Below are 14,100 nucleotides of genomic sequence, written 5' to 3' on the forward strand. Positions count from 1 at the left end.
CGCCAGGTAGCTCTGGCTAGTTATGATCTGGTGGTCCAGTCAGCAACATAGGCTCACTACCGCATGAAGTTGCTGCTGGAATCGCATAGGCCACCCGAGCCGGGGAGGGGGTCCCCCAGATTCCACAGCAGTGGAAGAGGAATCAGGAATGACATCTGATGTGGGCTCGGTCTCCATAGCAGACAACTCCTGAGGTCCAGCGCGGGCCGAGGTCTCAGTCGCAGCCGTCCCCGACAAAGATGCCGTGGCTGGAGCGGCAATATAGTCACACCGAATGGGGGGGTCTGTCCGAGAGACAACTTATTGCTGCTGTTTCTCTATATGACTGTCCCATGGTTTCCACACAACCTGTTGGAGAGGGCTCCACTGACAGGAGGAAGCCCAGGATCTGGTCTTCTGTTGCATAATGCACATATGGTTCTGTATATTCTGCACAATACATACTACAGTGGAGTAGGCTGCATATATGATATATGCAGCGATGTTCACGGTGCTGCAACTCCCTGGTACACCAACGTAGAAGAGTAATCCACACGCTGGGTTGTTGGGTATGCGGTACCACCAGGTGCTGAGTAGTATCCCAAAAGTGGAGGAGAGGAATCCTAGGGTCCATGCTGCACCGTCTGCATGCCATAATTTACTGGACCACAGGTGGGCAGTGTTGAAAGCAGTAGCGGTTAATGGGTAATTGGGTAATTTAGAAAAACAAAAAAACATAAATACCTTATATACATAAGTATGCAGACATTTTGCTATGAGACTCAAGATTCAATTGATTGGACATGATTTGGAAAGGCATACACCTTTCTATTTAAAGTCCCACAGTTGACAGCAAAAACCAAGCATTGAGGTCGAAGGATTTGTCCGTAGAGCTCCAAGACAGGATTGTGTCAAGGCACAGATCTGGGGAAAGGAGCCAAACAATGTCTGCAGCATTGAAGGTCCCTGAGAACACAGTGGCCTGCATCATTCTTAAATGGAAGAAGATTGGAACCACCAAGAGTCTTCCTGGAGCTGGCCGCCCGGCCAAACTGAGCAAGGACAACCATCTCTGCAGCACTCCACCAATCAGCATCATACTGTTGGGATGTTTTCAGCGACAGGAACTGGGAGACTAGACAGAATCGAGGAAAATATGAACAGAGCAAAGTACAGAGAGATCATTGATGAAAACCTGTTCCAGAGCACTCAGGACCTCAGACTGGGGGCGAAGGTTCACCTTCCAACAGGACAATGACCCTAAGCACACAAACAATACAACGCAAGAATTGTTTCGGGACAAGTCTTTCAATGTCTTGAGTTGCCCAGCCATAGCCCGTACTTCAACCCAATCAAACATCTCCGGAGAGACCTGAAAATAGCTGTACTTGCAGCGACGCTCCCCATCCAACATGACAGAGTTTGAGAGGATCCGCAGAGAAGAATGGGAGAAACTCCCCAAATACAGGTGTGCCAAACTTGTAGCGTCATACCCAATTAGATTCAAGGCTGTAATCACTGCCAACGTTTCTTCAAAAAAGCACTGAGTAAAGGGTCTGAATACATTTACATTTACGTCATTTAGCAGACGCTCTTACAAATTGAATACTTATATAAATGTGATATTTCAGTTTTATTTTTGCTGAATTGTATTAAAACATGTTTTTTCTTCATCATGATGGGGTATTGTGTGTAGAATGATTATGGGGAAAAATATATTGAATCCATTTTAGAATAAGGCTGGAAAGTAACAAAATGTGGAAAAAGTCAAGGGATATGAATACTTTCCAAATGTATTGTTTTGCATGTACAGTAACAGACAGTTCCATGTCCTACAGCATAGTCAAGCAAGTAAATTATTTCCACATTTTCAGACCACTAAACAACTGTTGATTTAGAACCACAGAGAGTTATCGCAAGTTTCATAGAAAACAGGAGCTGCCTCCACTATTCCAGCACCATTTCAACTTCAACATTTCAAAATCATCAAATCACCTCTGCTTACTGTAGTCTTATACAGGGACAACTAAAAGATCGAAAAATTGTTTTGTCCAATCAACATAAGCTAAATATGATGTGGCTGTCCATGGTTCTGATTTCTGTGTGCGTGTGCATGTGTGTGGGGGGGTGCGTGCTCATTCGTGGAAGTAGAAAAACATTTTGACTCACCCTACTTGTAGAAAAACACCAATGCCATCCTCCTCTCTTTCATGTTTATGAAATGGTCTATCAATCTGCCATACAGTACATGCTTTTATTTATTTGTTGTCCTAGGCTACCTAGCTAGAATGCTTGCTCGCTAGCCTAACTTCCATTCTTGGGCAACGTCAGCTTGTTAACATTAGCCTACTCCATCTAGCTACATATTGAACTTCCATCCTCTCAGGCCAGCAGCACAACAATTTATCAATTAATGGTTGGATCAGAATCGCTCTTGTAATCATTGGCCAGTACGGAGAATTAAGTAAAACCACAAGTACATTCTCTTTTAAAATATATTCAATTTCTTTACCCTTGTGTGGCGTTCAGGTCAGTGGGACCCATTTTGTATATTTACTAAAAGAAACATTATAAAATGAATACTGTTTTCAACCTGATAATCATTGGCCTAGGCTAATTTTCTGTGAAGAACATGTAAAAGAACACATTTTCATTGAGGGCACACTGTGCACCCCCCTACACATTTATATTACATATGTGGTGTTCGGGTCCACTGGAACCGAGGGTAATAAAAGTGTGAAAAAGTGTGTAGGTGAAAACAAGCAAAAATGAAATAAAAAGGTTTGCTGTGTGCATTCACTCTGTCTTCCTCCTCTCTGTGCCTGCTGTTTCAACATAGCACTGTCTCCCTGCCTGTCTGCCTTTCTCCAACTTTTCTCGCAGTTTTTACCTTTTGTAGGATGTGAAACTACACAATGTCTTGTGGGAACCTGCGCAATGTTATTAAAATACATTATTTTGTAAGAAAATGCAGTATATTCCAAGACTCTAGTCAAGCCAGGTGCAAATTGGGGGAGGGACACAAGAAATAAATAGCTTTGCATGTGTAGCTCCTTACCACAATCAATCAGTATGGCAAAACTAATCTCTGCTCAGAGGGCCTTAGAGGGCCAGAGGGCCTCTTCCACTTCGGAAGAATTTTCAGAGTATGGATGTCTCTGTCAATTCGGAGTCTGACAGTGAGTTGGAAGAAGAGGATGTTCTTCCTAGCAAGTCACGTGTTGTGTGATTTACATACACACACCTGTGGGTGAATTGAACACCATTGCATTTTATTTTACCAGAAATCAAAGCGTATCAAGAAGGAACAAAACACAGATTTAATTTTTTATTTTATTTTATTTAACCTTTGTTTAACAATGCAAGTCAGTTAAGAACAACTTCTTATAATTCTACCATGGTCAAATCCGGACGACGCTGGGCCAATTGTGCGCCACTCTATGGGACTCCCAATCACGGCCGAATGTGCTGCAGCCTGGTTTCGAACCAGGTACTGCAGTGACGCCTATTGCACTGAGATGCAGTGTCTTAGACCATATCAACAAAATGCAGATGCTTGCACACACACACAGATGGAATTTTGACCTGCTCAGGTATTTGCATTTTGGCCTGAGCAGAAATGGAAGCATCACCACTCATATCACTCATTGTCCGAATCCTATGCCTTCCCATACCATAACCCTACAGCCACCATGGGGCACTCTGTTCACAACATTGACATCAGCAAAACGCTCGCACACAAGACGCCATACACTTGGTCTGCGGTTGTGAGGTCGGTTGGACGAACTACCAAATTCTCAAAAATTACGTTAAAGGCTTATTGTATAGAAATGAGCGTTAAATTATCTGGCAACAGTTCTGGTGGACATTCCTGCAGTCAACATGCTAATTGCATTTTCCCTCAAAACTTGAGATGTCTTTGGCATTGTGTTGTGTTATAAAACTGTACATTATAGAGTGGTCTTATGTTGTCCCCAGCATCACGCTGTTTAATCAGCTTCTTGACATGCCACACCTCTCAGCTGGATGGATTAATTTGATAAAGGATAAAATGCTCAATAACAGGGATGTAGCCAAATTTGTGCACAGAATTTGAGAGAAATAAACATTTTGTGCGTATGGAAAATATCTGGGATCTTTTATTTCAGCTCATGAAACATGGGACCAACAATTTACATGTTGCATTTGCCTTTTTATTCAGTTGATATAGAACATCACATAGAAGTAGAGAAGCAACTGCTATACAGGATGTAATACCAGTTAAAATATGACTAAGCAAAGTGAAAATAGTAGTATATGTTATTGGGGTTACATTTTGTCAAACCAAACAAAACAGTCAGGATAGGTTGGAATGGTGAACATGAGGTGATAGTAAAATCTCACAATGTAACTCCCTAATTTCACTTACATTAACAGCTATACAACGACAAATACAACGAACATTTCACACCAAACAACCCCTTAATCCTCTTCCCCACTTCTCACACTGTTTAGTTTAACCAGAAACCACTTACTACAAATGACAAGACCTCAAAATAGCATGACTAAAAGGAATGGAACAGAATGATAAGCTGAGAAATGAAAGACAACCTTGCCACTACAGTGGTTATCCTTCTCTTTAACCTCCGATAAAGGGGAGTTTCCCAGCCCTGTGGAGATAGAGGGGCTGAGTAAAGCTACCCAACACGCTGAAGGAGAAAGTAATGGGGGTCAGAATACATCTGAATGATCTCAAAGAAATGTGATCCTGAAGGATTTCCCTGATGATGGTAGGAGTAGTTCAGCATCAAGGTCAGCAGGATGATCTGTGCCCTCCCTCCTCTTTTTGACCCTTTCTCTCCATCCCTCCATCCCCTGGACCAGTAATAATGCTAAATGAATAGGCCTAATCTCCAATCTAGCCACCTCGCCCTGATACTAATTGTATAACTAATAAAACAAACCAACATTCACTATAAGTGATAAACAAGTGATGACGCTTTAGTTAAAGTGGCAATCTGCATTTGGGACATCCATTCTTGGACTTTCAAATGAATGATATACGCCCATTGGATCTTGAAATATATTACTTAGAAATGCCTCATGAGCTTAGTTCAACTGTCATACACTATCAGAACCTAAAATAAGAGCTTGTTTAACTTCTTTGTTTGTTAAAAAACATCAATGTAAACCAACACCGCATAGTCTAAAAACTATCATTTTGATATCATGGCTGGTCAGTCCTTGCATCCATAGCTCTGTCTATGAATTAAAAAGTTGCTTTTTACAAAAACAATGGTAGGGACGGTTTGATTGCCCCTTTAACAACAATTATAAAGCTTATGTTCTGTATCTAACAACATTCTATTGCTACAGGCCACCAAATTAAAACAATCCAAACTATTTATCAAATATAATAGTACACAAATCCTTCTACATCTTTGCCATGTCTTTGTATGTTTAAACTACAGTTGCAGGCACTAAGAAGTTAGGCTGCGCCGCGGTATTGACAGAAGAATTTGAATTCAATGGGTATTTAACAAAACCCTCTATCATCTCCTAGAGATAGTGCCCACACCTGTAAGTCTAATGTGTCTCTGTCCCTCTTCGGCATGGCAGCTTTCCCTCTCTGTAGAGGTGCATCAGGGGTGAGACCATGACACTGAAGATGTTAACAATCACCAAAATGTTGATGACATTGCAGTTGTAGTCGAGACTGGATGAAAGGGTAGCGTAACCAACAACTATCAGGATGGAGCTCGTCAAGATGATCACCAGGTTGGTTAAGACGATCCCAAAAGCTCTCATCTTAAGTGGATCTGTTGTCCCCTGTTTCTTCTCTCCCCCTCTACCTCCCTCTACCTCTCTTGGACCAGGCTGGATCAGCACACGCAGGATGAAGAAGCAGCAGAGGGAAATGACGGCCACCCCAAAGCAATAGACACCAATTATCACATGAGTTGCGATTTCTTCATTACCCAATGAAGTGATAGCAAAACATGCGTAAGTGAGCGACAGCAGCCAGACCACGGTTGAACACGCCACCCTGTACCTCCGGAATCTGTACTTGAGGAAAGCCACAGGTTGGACGACCGCCAGGTAGCGCTCCACACAGATGCAGCTCTGGAGCAGGGGCCTGCAGGTCCAGGAGAGAATATAGAGGAAATATACAGCCTGTGTTAACATGATGTTCTGTACGAGGTAGCTGATCACCTCAAAGAAACCCTCCACACAGAACACCAGCTCCACTGCAAACAGGTTAACAGGTAAAACCTGGGTTGGTTTGAGACCTCCAGCGAGACTTCCACTCAGAGAGAGCCAGAGGCACCAGACCAGGGCTGGCATCCCCAGGAGGAAGCACATGGACTGGACAGCACCAGTAAGCACTGGCCCAACATAGCCCTTGTTAAGGCAAACATTCCAGCTGAAGTAAGTGTGGTTTCCTGAAGAGGCATTCATCCTTGTAGAACAATATCCGATCCCACTGAGATATGAGAGAGGGTAGATGACAAGTTTCAAGTGTTTTAATATACTGTAGGCAACATACTGACGCAATATACCGATGTCAACATACATAAAAATGCTTAGATATACGTAGGGCTACTGGTATTTCAGTCAAAGTATTGTGCATTGTCTCAGAAAGTCTGAATGAACACATGTGATGTAAAATGTTTTGCCAAAGGTAACATGTTATAATGTAAAATAACCTACCCTTGTTGTTTAAGTAAATCAGAGCTTTCCTTATGATATTTGTGGTTCTCTCTCCTGCAGAAGGCTGAGTCCAACCTGATGGAACAAAACATGCATGAGTGATTTTAGCCTAAGCCACTTGTCCTGTGTTCTTCTTAACAAGTCACGTGTTATTTAAATACACACACCTGTGGGCGTTCATGAATTGAGCACAAATGAATGATTAGTTTACAGCAGGTCATTTTATTTGACTAGAAATCCTTTCAAAACATATCATGAACAAAACACAGATTAGTTGTAAGGCATAAACACACACCCACCAGCACACACACACACACACACACACACACACACACACAGAGAGATGCAATTTCAACTTACTCAGTGATTTGCATTTTGGCCTGAGCAGAAATGGAAGCATCATCACTCATATCACTCAGCACCTGTCTGTCCCAACCACAGGTTAGTCCAGCCACCTGCAAGGGCTGACTCTTTCACCTTACATAATCAAATCATATGGGCTTCAGACATACACAGAATTAGTCTGTTTGGATTCTGGATTGCTCTGTAATTGCATTGCGTATACAGTATAGGTTTGTACTTACAGGTAAATCATATGTGATATATTCATAAAAAAACATACATTCTACGTTTAAACACTCATCATTTCTGAAACAAGTGAAACATTTTTATGTCATGTATTTATCATGAAAAAAACCCTCTTTAAAGATAATTGTATATTGTTAATACTATGTAGCCTATATAGAAATGGTTAATACTATGTAGCCTATATAGAAGGTGTTAATACTATGTAGCCTATATTGAAAGTGTTACTACTATGTAGCCTATAATGAAAGTGTTAGTACTATGTAGCCTACAATGAAAGGGTTACTACTATGTAGCCTATATTGAAAGTGTTAATACTATGTAGCCTATATAGAAATAGTTACTACTATGTAGCCTATATAGAAAGAGTTACTACTATGTAGCCTATATTGAAAGTGTTAATACTATGTAGCCTATATAGAAAGTGTTAGTACTATGTAGCCTATGTTAATACTATGTAGCCTATATACATTTAAATGTTTACATTTTAGTCATTTAGCAGACGCTCTTATCCAGAGCAACTTACAGTAGTGATTGCATACATTTCATACATTTCATTTAATTTCATGCATTTTTTTTTTTTTTTGTACTGGCCCCCCGTGGGAATCGAACCCACAACCCTGGTGTTGCACACACCATGCTGGCGTTGCAAACACCATGCAAACACCAACTGAGCCACAGGAAAGCCGGAAAGTACTATGTAGCCTATATAGAAAGTGTTAGTTGTCACGTCCTGACCAGTAAAGGGGATATTTGTTATTGTAGTTTGATCAGGACATGGCAGGGGGTGTTTGTTTAGAGTGTTTCGGGGTTTGTTGGGCTATGTTCTTATGTAAGAGGGGTGTTTGTTTTATGTGTTTCGGGGTTTGTGGTTAATGTTCTATGTTAGTATATTTCGATGTTCGTTCTAGTCTTTCTATTTCTATGTTTAGTTAATGGGGTTGACCTTCAATTGGAAGCACCTGAAGGATGGACCTGGCAGAAGGAACGGCAATTATGGGAGGACAAGTTACGGGAGCTACGGGAGCCTGAGAGTCAGCCCGAATAAATATTTTGGAAGGGCCACACGGGTAGTTTGGCTGGGCCAAGGTTGAGCCCTAAGCCAACTCCCCGTGCTTATTATGGGGAGCGTGTGGAGTGGAGAGCGCCGGTGTATGCAGAACTGCGCACGATCTCGCCCATTCGCATGCTCAGTCCGGTGCGAGCGATCCCAGCCCCTCGCAAGTGCCGTGCTAGAGTGGGCATCCAGCCTGGAAGGAGGATGCTTGCGCAGCGCATCTGGCCACCAGTGCGCCTCCTAGGCCCAGGCTACCCTACGCCTGCTCTACGCACCGCAACCATCAGGCCTCTGCACAGCCCAGTTTGCCCTGTGCCAGAACTCCGCTCGTGCAGGGCTACTATTACCATCCAGCCAGGACGGGTTGTGCAGGAGGTGCGCTCCAGACCTCCAGTGCCTACTCATGGCCCGGTGTATCCAGTTCCTGCTCCTCGCACTAGCCCTGAGGTGCGTGTCTCTAGTCTGGCGCTTCTAAAGCCAGCACCACGCACCAGGCCTCCAGTGCGTCAGCCCAGTCCAGAGCTTCCGACGACAGTGCCCCATCCAGAGTGTCCGGCAACAGTGCCCCGTCCAGAGTGTCCGGCAACAGGGCCCCGTCCAGAGTGTCCGGCAACAGTGCCCCGTCCAGAGTGTCCGGCAACAGTGCCCCGTCCAGAGTGCCCGGCAACAGTGCCCCGTCCAGAGTGCCCGGCAACAGTGCCCCGTCCAGAGTGTCCGGCAACAGTGCCCCGTCCAGAGCTCCCGGTGACAGTGCCCCGTCTAGAGATGGCCCACAGTCCGGAGCCAGCAGAGACGGCCCACAGTCCGGAGCCAGCAGAGATGGCCCACAGTCCGGAGCCAGCAGAGACGGCCCACATTCCGGAGCCAGCAGAGACTGCCCACAGTCCGGAACCGAGAGAGACGGCCCACATTCCGGAACCGAGAGAGACGGCCCACAGTCCGGAACCGAGAGAGACGGCCCACAGTCTGGAACCGAGAGAGACGGCCCACAGTCTGGAACCGAGAGAGACGGCTCACAGTCCGGAACTGAGAGAGACGGCCTACAGTCCAGAACTGAGAGAGTCGCCCTACAGTCCGTAATCGGCGCAGCCAGAGTCGCCCTAAAGTCTGGAGCTCCCAGCGATGCGCATCAGCCCGAGGTCTCCCGCGACGCGCATCAGCCCGAGGTCTCCAGCGACGCGCCTTAGCCCTGAGCCTTCAGCGGGGGTGGACAGGTTAGGTTGGGGACCTAGGCCGGAGCCTGAGCTGTCACGTCATAGTATATTTCGATGTTCATTCTAGTCTTTCTATTTCTATGTTTAGTTAATGGGGTTGACCTTCAATTGGAAGCAGTTGCTCCTCGTTGCTTCTAATTGAAGGTCCTACTTAAGAGGGGTGTTTTTTCTATGGGATTTGTGGGTAGTTGTTTTGTGTATAGCTGTATGCAGTATATCAAATTTATTTATATAGCCCTTCTTACATCAGCTGATATCTCAAAGTGCTGTACAGAAACCCAGCCTAAACACATTCCCGCTGCACCTTGGTCCAATCCTTACGACGCCCATGACATTAGTACTATGTAGCCTATGTAGAAAGTGTTAATACTATGTAGCCTATATTGAAAGTGTTAATACTATGTAGCCTATATAGATAGTGTTAATACTATGTAGCCTATATTTAAAGTGTGACTACTATGTAGCCTGTATGGAACGTGTTAGTACTATGTAGCCTATATTGAAAGTGTTACTACTATGTAGCCTATATTGAAAGCATTAGTACTATGTAGCCTATATAGAAAGTGTTAATACTATGTAGCCTATATAGAAAGTGTTAATACTATGTAGCCTATATAGAAAGTGTTACTACTATGTAGCCTATATAGAAAGCGTTAATACTATGTAGCCTATGTAGAAAGTGTTAGTACTATGTAGCCTATGTAGAAAGTGTTAATACTATGTAGCCTATGTAGAAAGTGTTAGTACTATGTAGCCTATATAGAAAGTGTTAGTACTATGTAGCCTATGTAGAAAGTGTTAATGTGTGTTGGTAATAGCTTCTACACAGTGAGTGAGGAGAAGACCTTAGCTAGGACAACCATCTCCCTTTCACCCCCTCCCTGTCTCTCAACCCAACACTATGACAGCTGACTACCCCAAAGAAGCCCCCAATAGCCCCACCTTTCTTCCTCCACATGCCCCCTTCCTCCCAATGCCCCGCATCCCACCATCCCACCCCCAGACCAAGGAAGTGCATAAGGACATTCCTCCCCTGGCTGGTGTGAGGCCCCCTCTTCCTCCATGCACTGTCAGCCTGGCCCTGACTGATGCACTTGTACCTCTTACTCAGCTGTCTGGCTGGAAGACGAGACTTCACTTACACATGATTAAGGTCCCCTAGTCCTCTGCTTGACCTGGAATCCCCTCAACATATCCACAAGGGCTGCCCCTTTGTAGCCACCAGTCCAGCAGCGTTTGTACAGGACAGCAGCTTTTTGTCACGTGAGGACATAAAGTGATGGCTATGTGTCTGTGATTATAGATTGAGGATGCAGTAGAGGGTCTAGAATGGTCTGGGGTAGGTTCCCTGTACAAAGCTTACACACGGGGTCAGTATTGGGTCTTTATTAGGTTCCATCGAGCTCTGTATCGTATGTATGGTTGTGTCAACAGAGCTACGTAAAACAGCAGGGGACAGAGAGTGTGGGGAGGGAGGGAGGGAGGGGTGAAGAGAGGATGAAGGCAGGGACTGGAGAGAGAAACAGAGTGGAGACAGTTGTGGGTGAGGAAACATGGGGCAGAAAGAATGACTGACAGAAGATGAGCAAGCTGAGTGACGTTGTGAGGAACGCTGGACAGTTCAACTACAACAAGACAAACATGTGTTCCCGAATACTCTAATTCTGTCTGAAGACTCTGAAGACTCTACATTCTGAAGACTCAAGATTCTAAAGACTCAAGATTCTGAAGACTCAAGATTCTGAAGACAGCTATACGGATTACTACTACTTTGATCTGCCTGGGTCCACAGCTGTCCTGGATCGGCCTGTAGTCATTATAGACCAGTGTTAACTGGACCTGTCCTGGATAAGCCTCTAGTCATTATAGATCAGTCTTAACTGGAGCTGTCCTGGATCAGCCTGAAGTCATTATAGACCAGTGTTCACTGGACCTGTCCTGGATCAGCCTGTAGTCATAATAGACAATTGTTAACTGCAGCTTTTCACTGGGATCTGGTCCCATTGGTCTGTGAGTCCCAGACAGTCCGGCCAGGAGATGCAGAAGAACAATAAGAAGAACCGGGTCCAGAACATGGGCCAGCAGCAGAGACCTCTAGCTTGCACAGCCTTGACCAAACCAGGCAACAAGTGAGTCAGGTCAGGGTTCAGGAGTCAGAGGGTAGAGTACAGGGGGTGAAGGGTAAATGGGTGAAGTGGGTGAAGTGCATTGTAAAGGGATCCGGGGGGATGCTGTTTTGGTGCGCTTTGTAAATAAAGCAGGCATCCGTTTGCTTTAGGTGTGTGTATACGTGTTTGAAGGGTAAATGGGTGAAGTGGGTGAAGTGCATTGTAAAGGGATCCGGGGGGATGCTGTTTTGGTGCGCTTTGTAAATAAAGCAGGCATCCGTTTGCTTTAGGTGTGTGTATACGTGTTTGTTGTGGGATGGCATGTGTGCTAAATACCAACACAGCTTTTTAGATGGTCTTCTACCAGGTTTGTTTGTGGTCTAGAATGAAACACTACCAGAAGTACTCTACCTTTCTTGCTACCTTTACTACCAATCAACCTGGTACTTGATTACTTTCTGATCCTTGAAAGAATGTAATTTGCACAGTCGCTAATTCAGCCACAAAATAATTGAGTGTTTAATACAGTGACTTGGCTAACAGTGCCGGGTCGGCGTACTGTGACTCAGCTAGTAATTCTATACTCAATGACAGTGGTAGTGCAACGCTTTAACTCAACTACTAGAGTAAGACATTGTGGAATTCTTGCTGAATCGTCTATCAAAGTGATCAGGTCAAATTTAGCCCAAATCTTTTGCCATAAAGTGGTGTAAAGTGTTGACGAGGTGGTTTATTACCAACTTTTTAAGTCATTTTTTTATGTACTGTGCAAAATAGTAATCTTTTCTTGTTTCTGTTTAGAAATTACAAATACTGTGTATATATATATATATATATATATATATATAGTGCGGTATGTTGTGAACTAGATGTTTTTATTTGCTGCAGACAGCTGCAAGCCGAGTAGCAGTCCCCATAGGCTCCAACTTGTCATCACTCTTTTATTGTAAGCCCAACAGACAGTAAGTTTCTAGTGTTGCCCCATCCAACGGCTTAAATCAGTAAATGCTTAGTGCACAGTCAGAGGCGCATCACATCACAGTAAATGAGACCACTGACAGCCAACCCAGTCAGTCGGTGATGAAGGACAGGGGGGTAAATAAATAAACAGACTGGCAGAAAAACAGTTTTAGTACAGTGACCACATTTAAATTATACAAATGTGGGACAACAGGATGATTTTGCAGGACATTCACAGTTTTGGCCGCATGAGACATTTTCTTTTTTTGACTATTCAGCTAACCATCCTAAAATCTCATAAGACATTAGGTGGTGTGTTTGGTGTGACAGTAACATTGTTCTATGCCATTATATTTGGTTGTGTTATGTAGAATACTAACTAATCATTATGTGATCTTCCAAGACATTGATTCAGCTTTGATCTAACTTGACTAAATGAGCACCATTGTGAGAAGTGGCTGAGCAACACTCCGGTGTACTCAGGCAGCACTACAGCCCTGCAACGAACGAGCTAATTGAAGCGAAGCTACTCTTTTGCCTCGTGCAAAATGTAGTGATGCAGAAAAAAGAAACCACATGTGTTTTATGAAAATCTGGCATTATGTGGCCAAGGAAACAATTCTGGTTTGTCTCGGGGAATGTAAAACTGTCAACGGTGTGCGCAACTGGTAAACTGATGTCAGGTGCAGGAAAGCAGAGATGAGTGAACAGGCACACTTTATTTGGCAGAAGGAAAACAGTCGGACGCAACTGCGTAACGACACTCCCACCAAAGGCAAAAGCGAATAGCGCACTCGTCACACAAATAATGGCCACCAGTACTTCCCACTCAGACAGCGCACCGTCTGACCGATCCCAGAACGACCAGAGGAGGGTGACGTATGGGCCCAATAAATCAACCGGTCACGGACAGCAGACGGAATGTACAGACGCCCAGCGGGACACTGGAGGGGAGCGGGCTCTGCACATAACGCCTGCTCAATGTCCGCGTCCAGCCCCCACACCACCGGCGCTACCAGGCAGGAGGCCGGGAGGATGGGAGTATGATCCATGGGCCGCTCCTCTGTGTCATACATGTGCGTCTGCCTTCACATTTTGGGAACCTGGTCTGTAGGAAAGGATGAAGACAAAATGGGTAAAAAACATGGCCCACCTTGCCTGATGAGGATTCAGTCTCCTCGCTGCCCGGATGTACTCCAGGTTTCGGTGGTCAGTCCAGATGAGAAAAGGGTGTTTAGCCCCCTCAAGCCAATGTCTCCACGCCTTCAAAGCCTTGACCACAGCCAACAGCTCCCGGCCCCCCACATCATAGTTTCGCTCTGCCGGGCTGAGCTTCCTCGAGAAGAAGGCACAAGGGCGGAGCTTCGGTAGCGTGCCCGAGCGCTGAGAGAGCACGGCTCCTATCCCAGCCTCAGACGCGTCCACCTCCACTATGAACGCCAAAGAGGGATCCGGATGGGCCAGCACGGGAGCCGAGGTAAACAGAGCTCTTAGGTGACCAAAAGCC

General features: G+C 44.8%; 1 protein-coding gene across 2 annotated transcripts in view; it reads left to right on the forward strand.

Annotated features, from left to right (window-relative positions):
* Positions 1–11,090: 11,090 nt before the first annotated feature.
* The window catches only part of LOC115202411 (zinc finger protein 638), a 51,281-nt gene continuing 48,271 nt past the window's right edge, over positions 11,091–14,100 (forward strand). For both annotated transcript variants that reach the window (XM_029766541.1, XM_029766542.1), the window contains exon 1: positions 11,091–11,654. In XM_029766541.1, coding sequence (XP_029622401.1) covers positions 11,563–11,654 — 92 coding nt within the window. In that variant the 5' untranslated portion in view covers positions 11,091–11,562. The remainder of the gene's footprint in view (positions 11,655–14,100) is intronic.

This window comes from Salmo trutta, chromosome 11 (assembly GCF_901001165.1).
Source record: "Salmo trutta chromosome 11, fSalTru1.1, whole genome shotgun sequence".
In the NCBI taxonomy this organism is placed as follows: Eukaryota; Metazoa; Chordata; class Actinopteri; order Salmoniformes; family Salmonidae; genus Salmo; species Salmo trutta.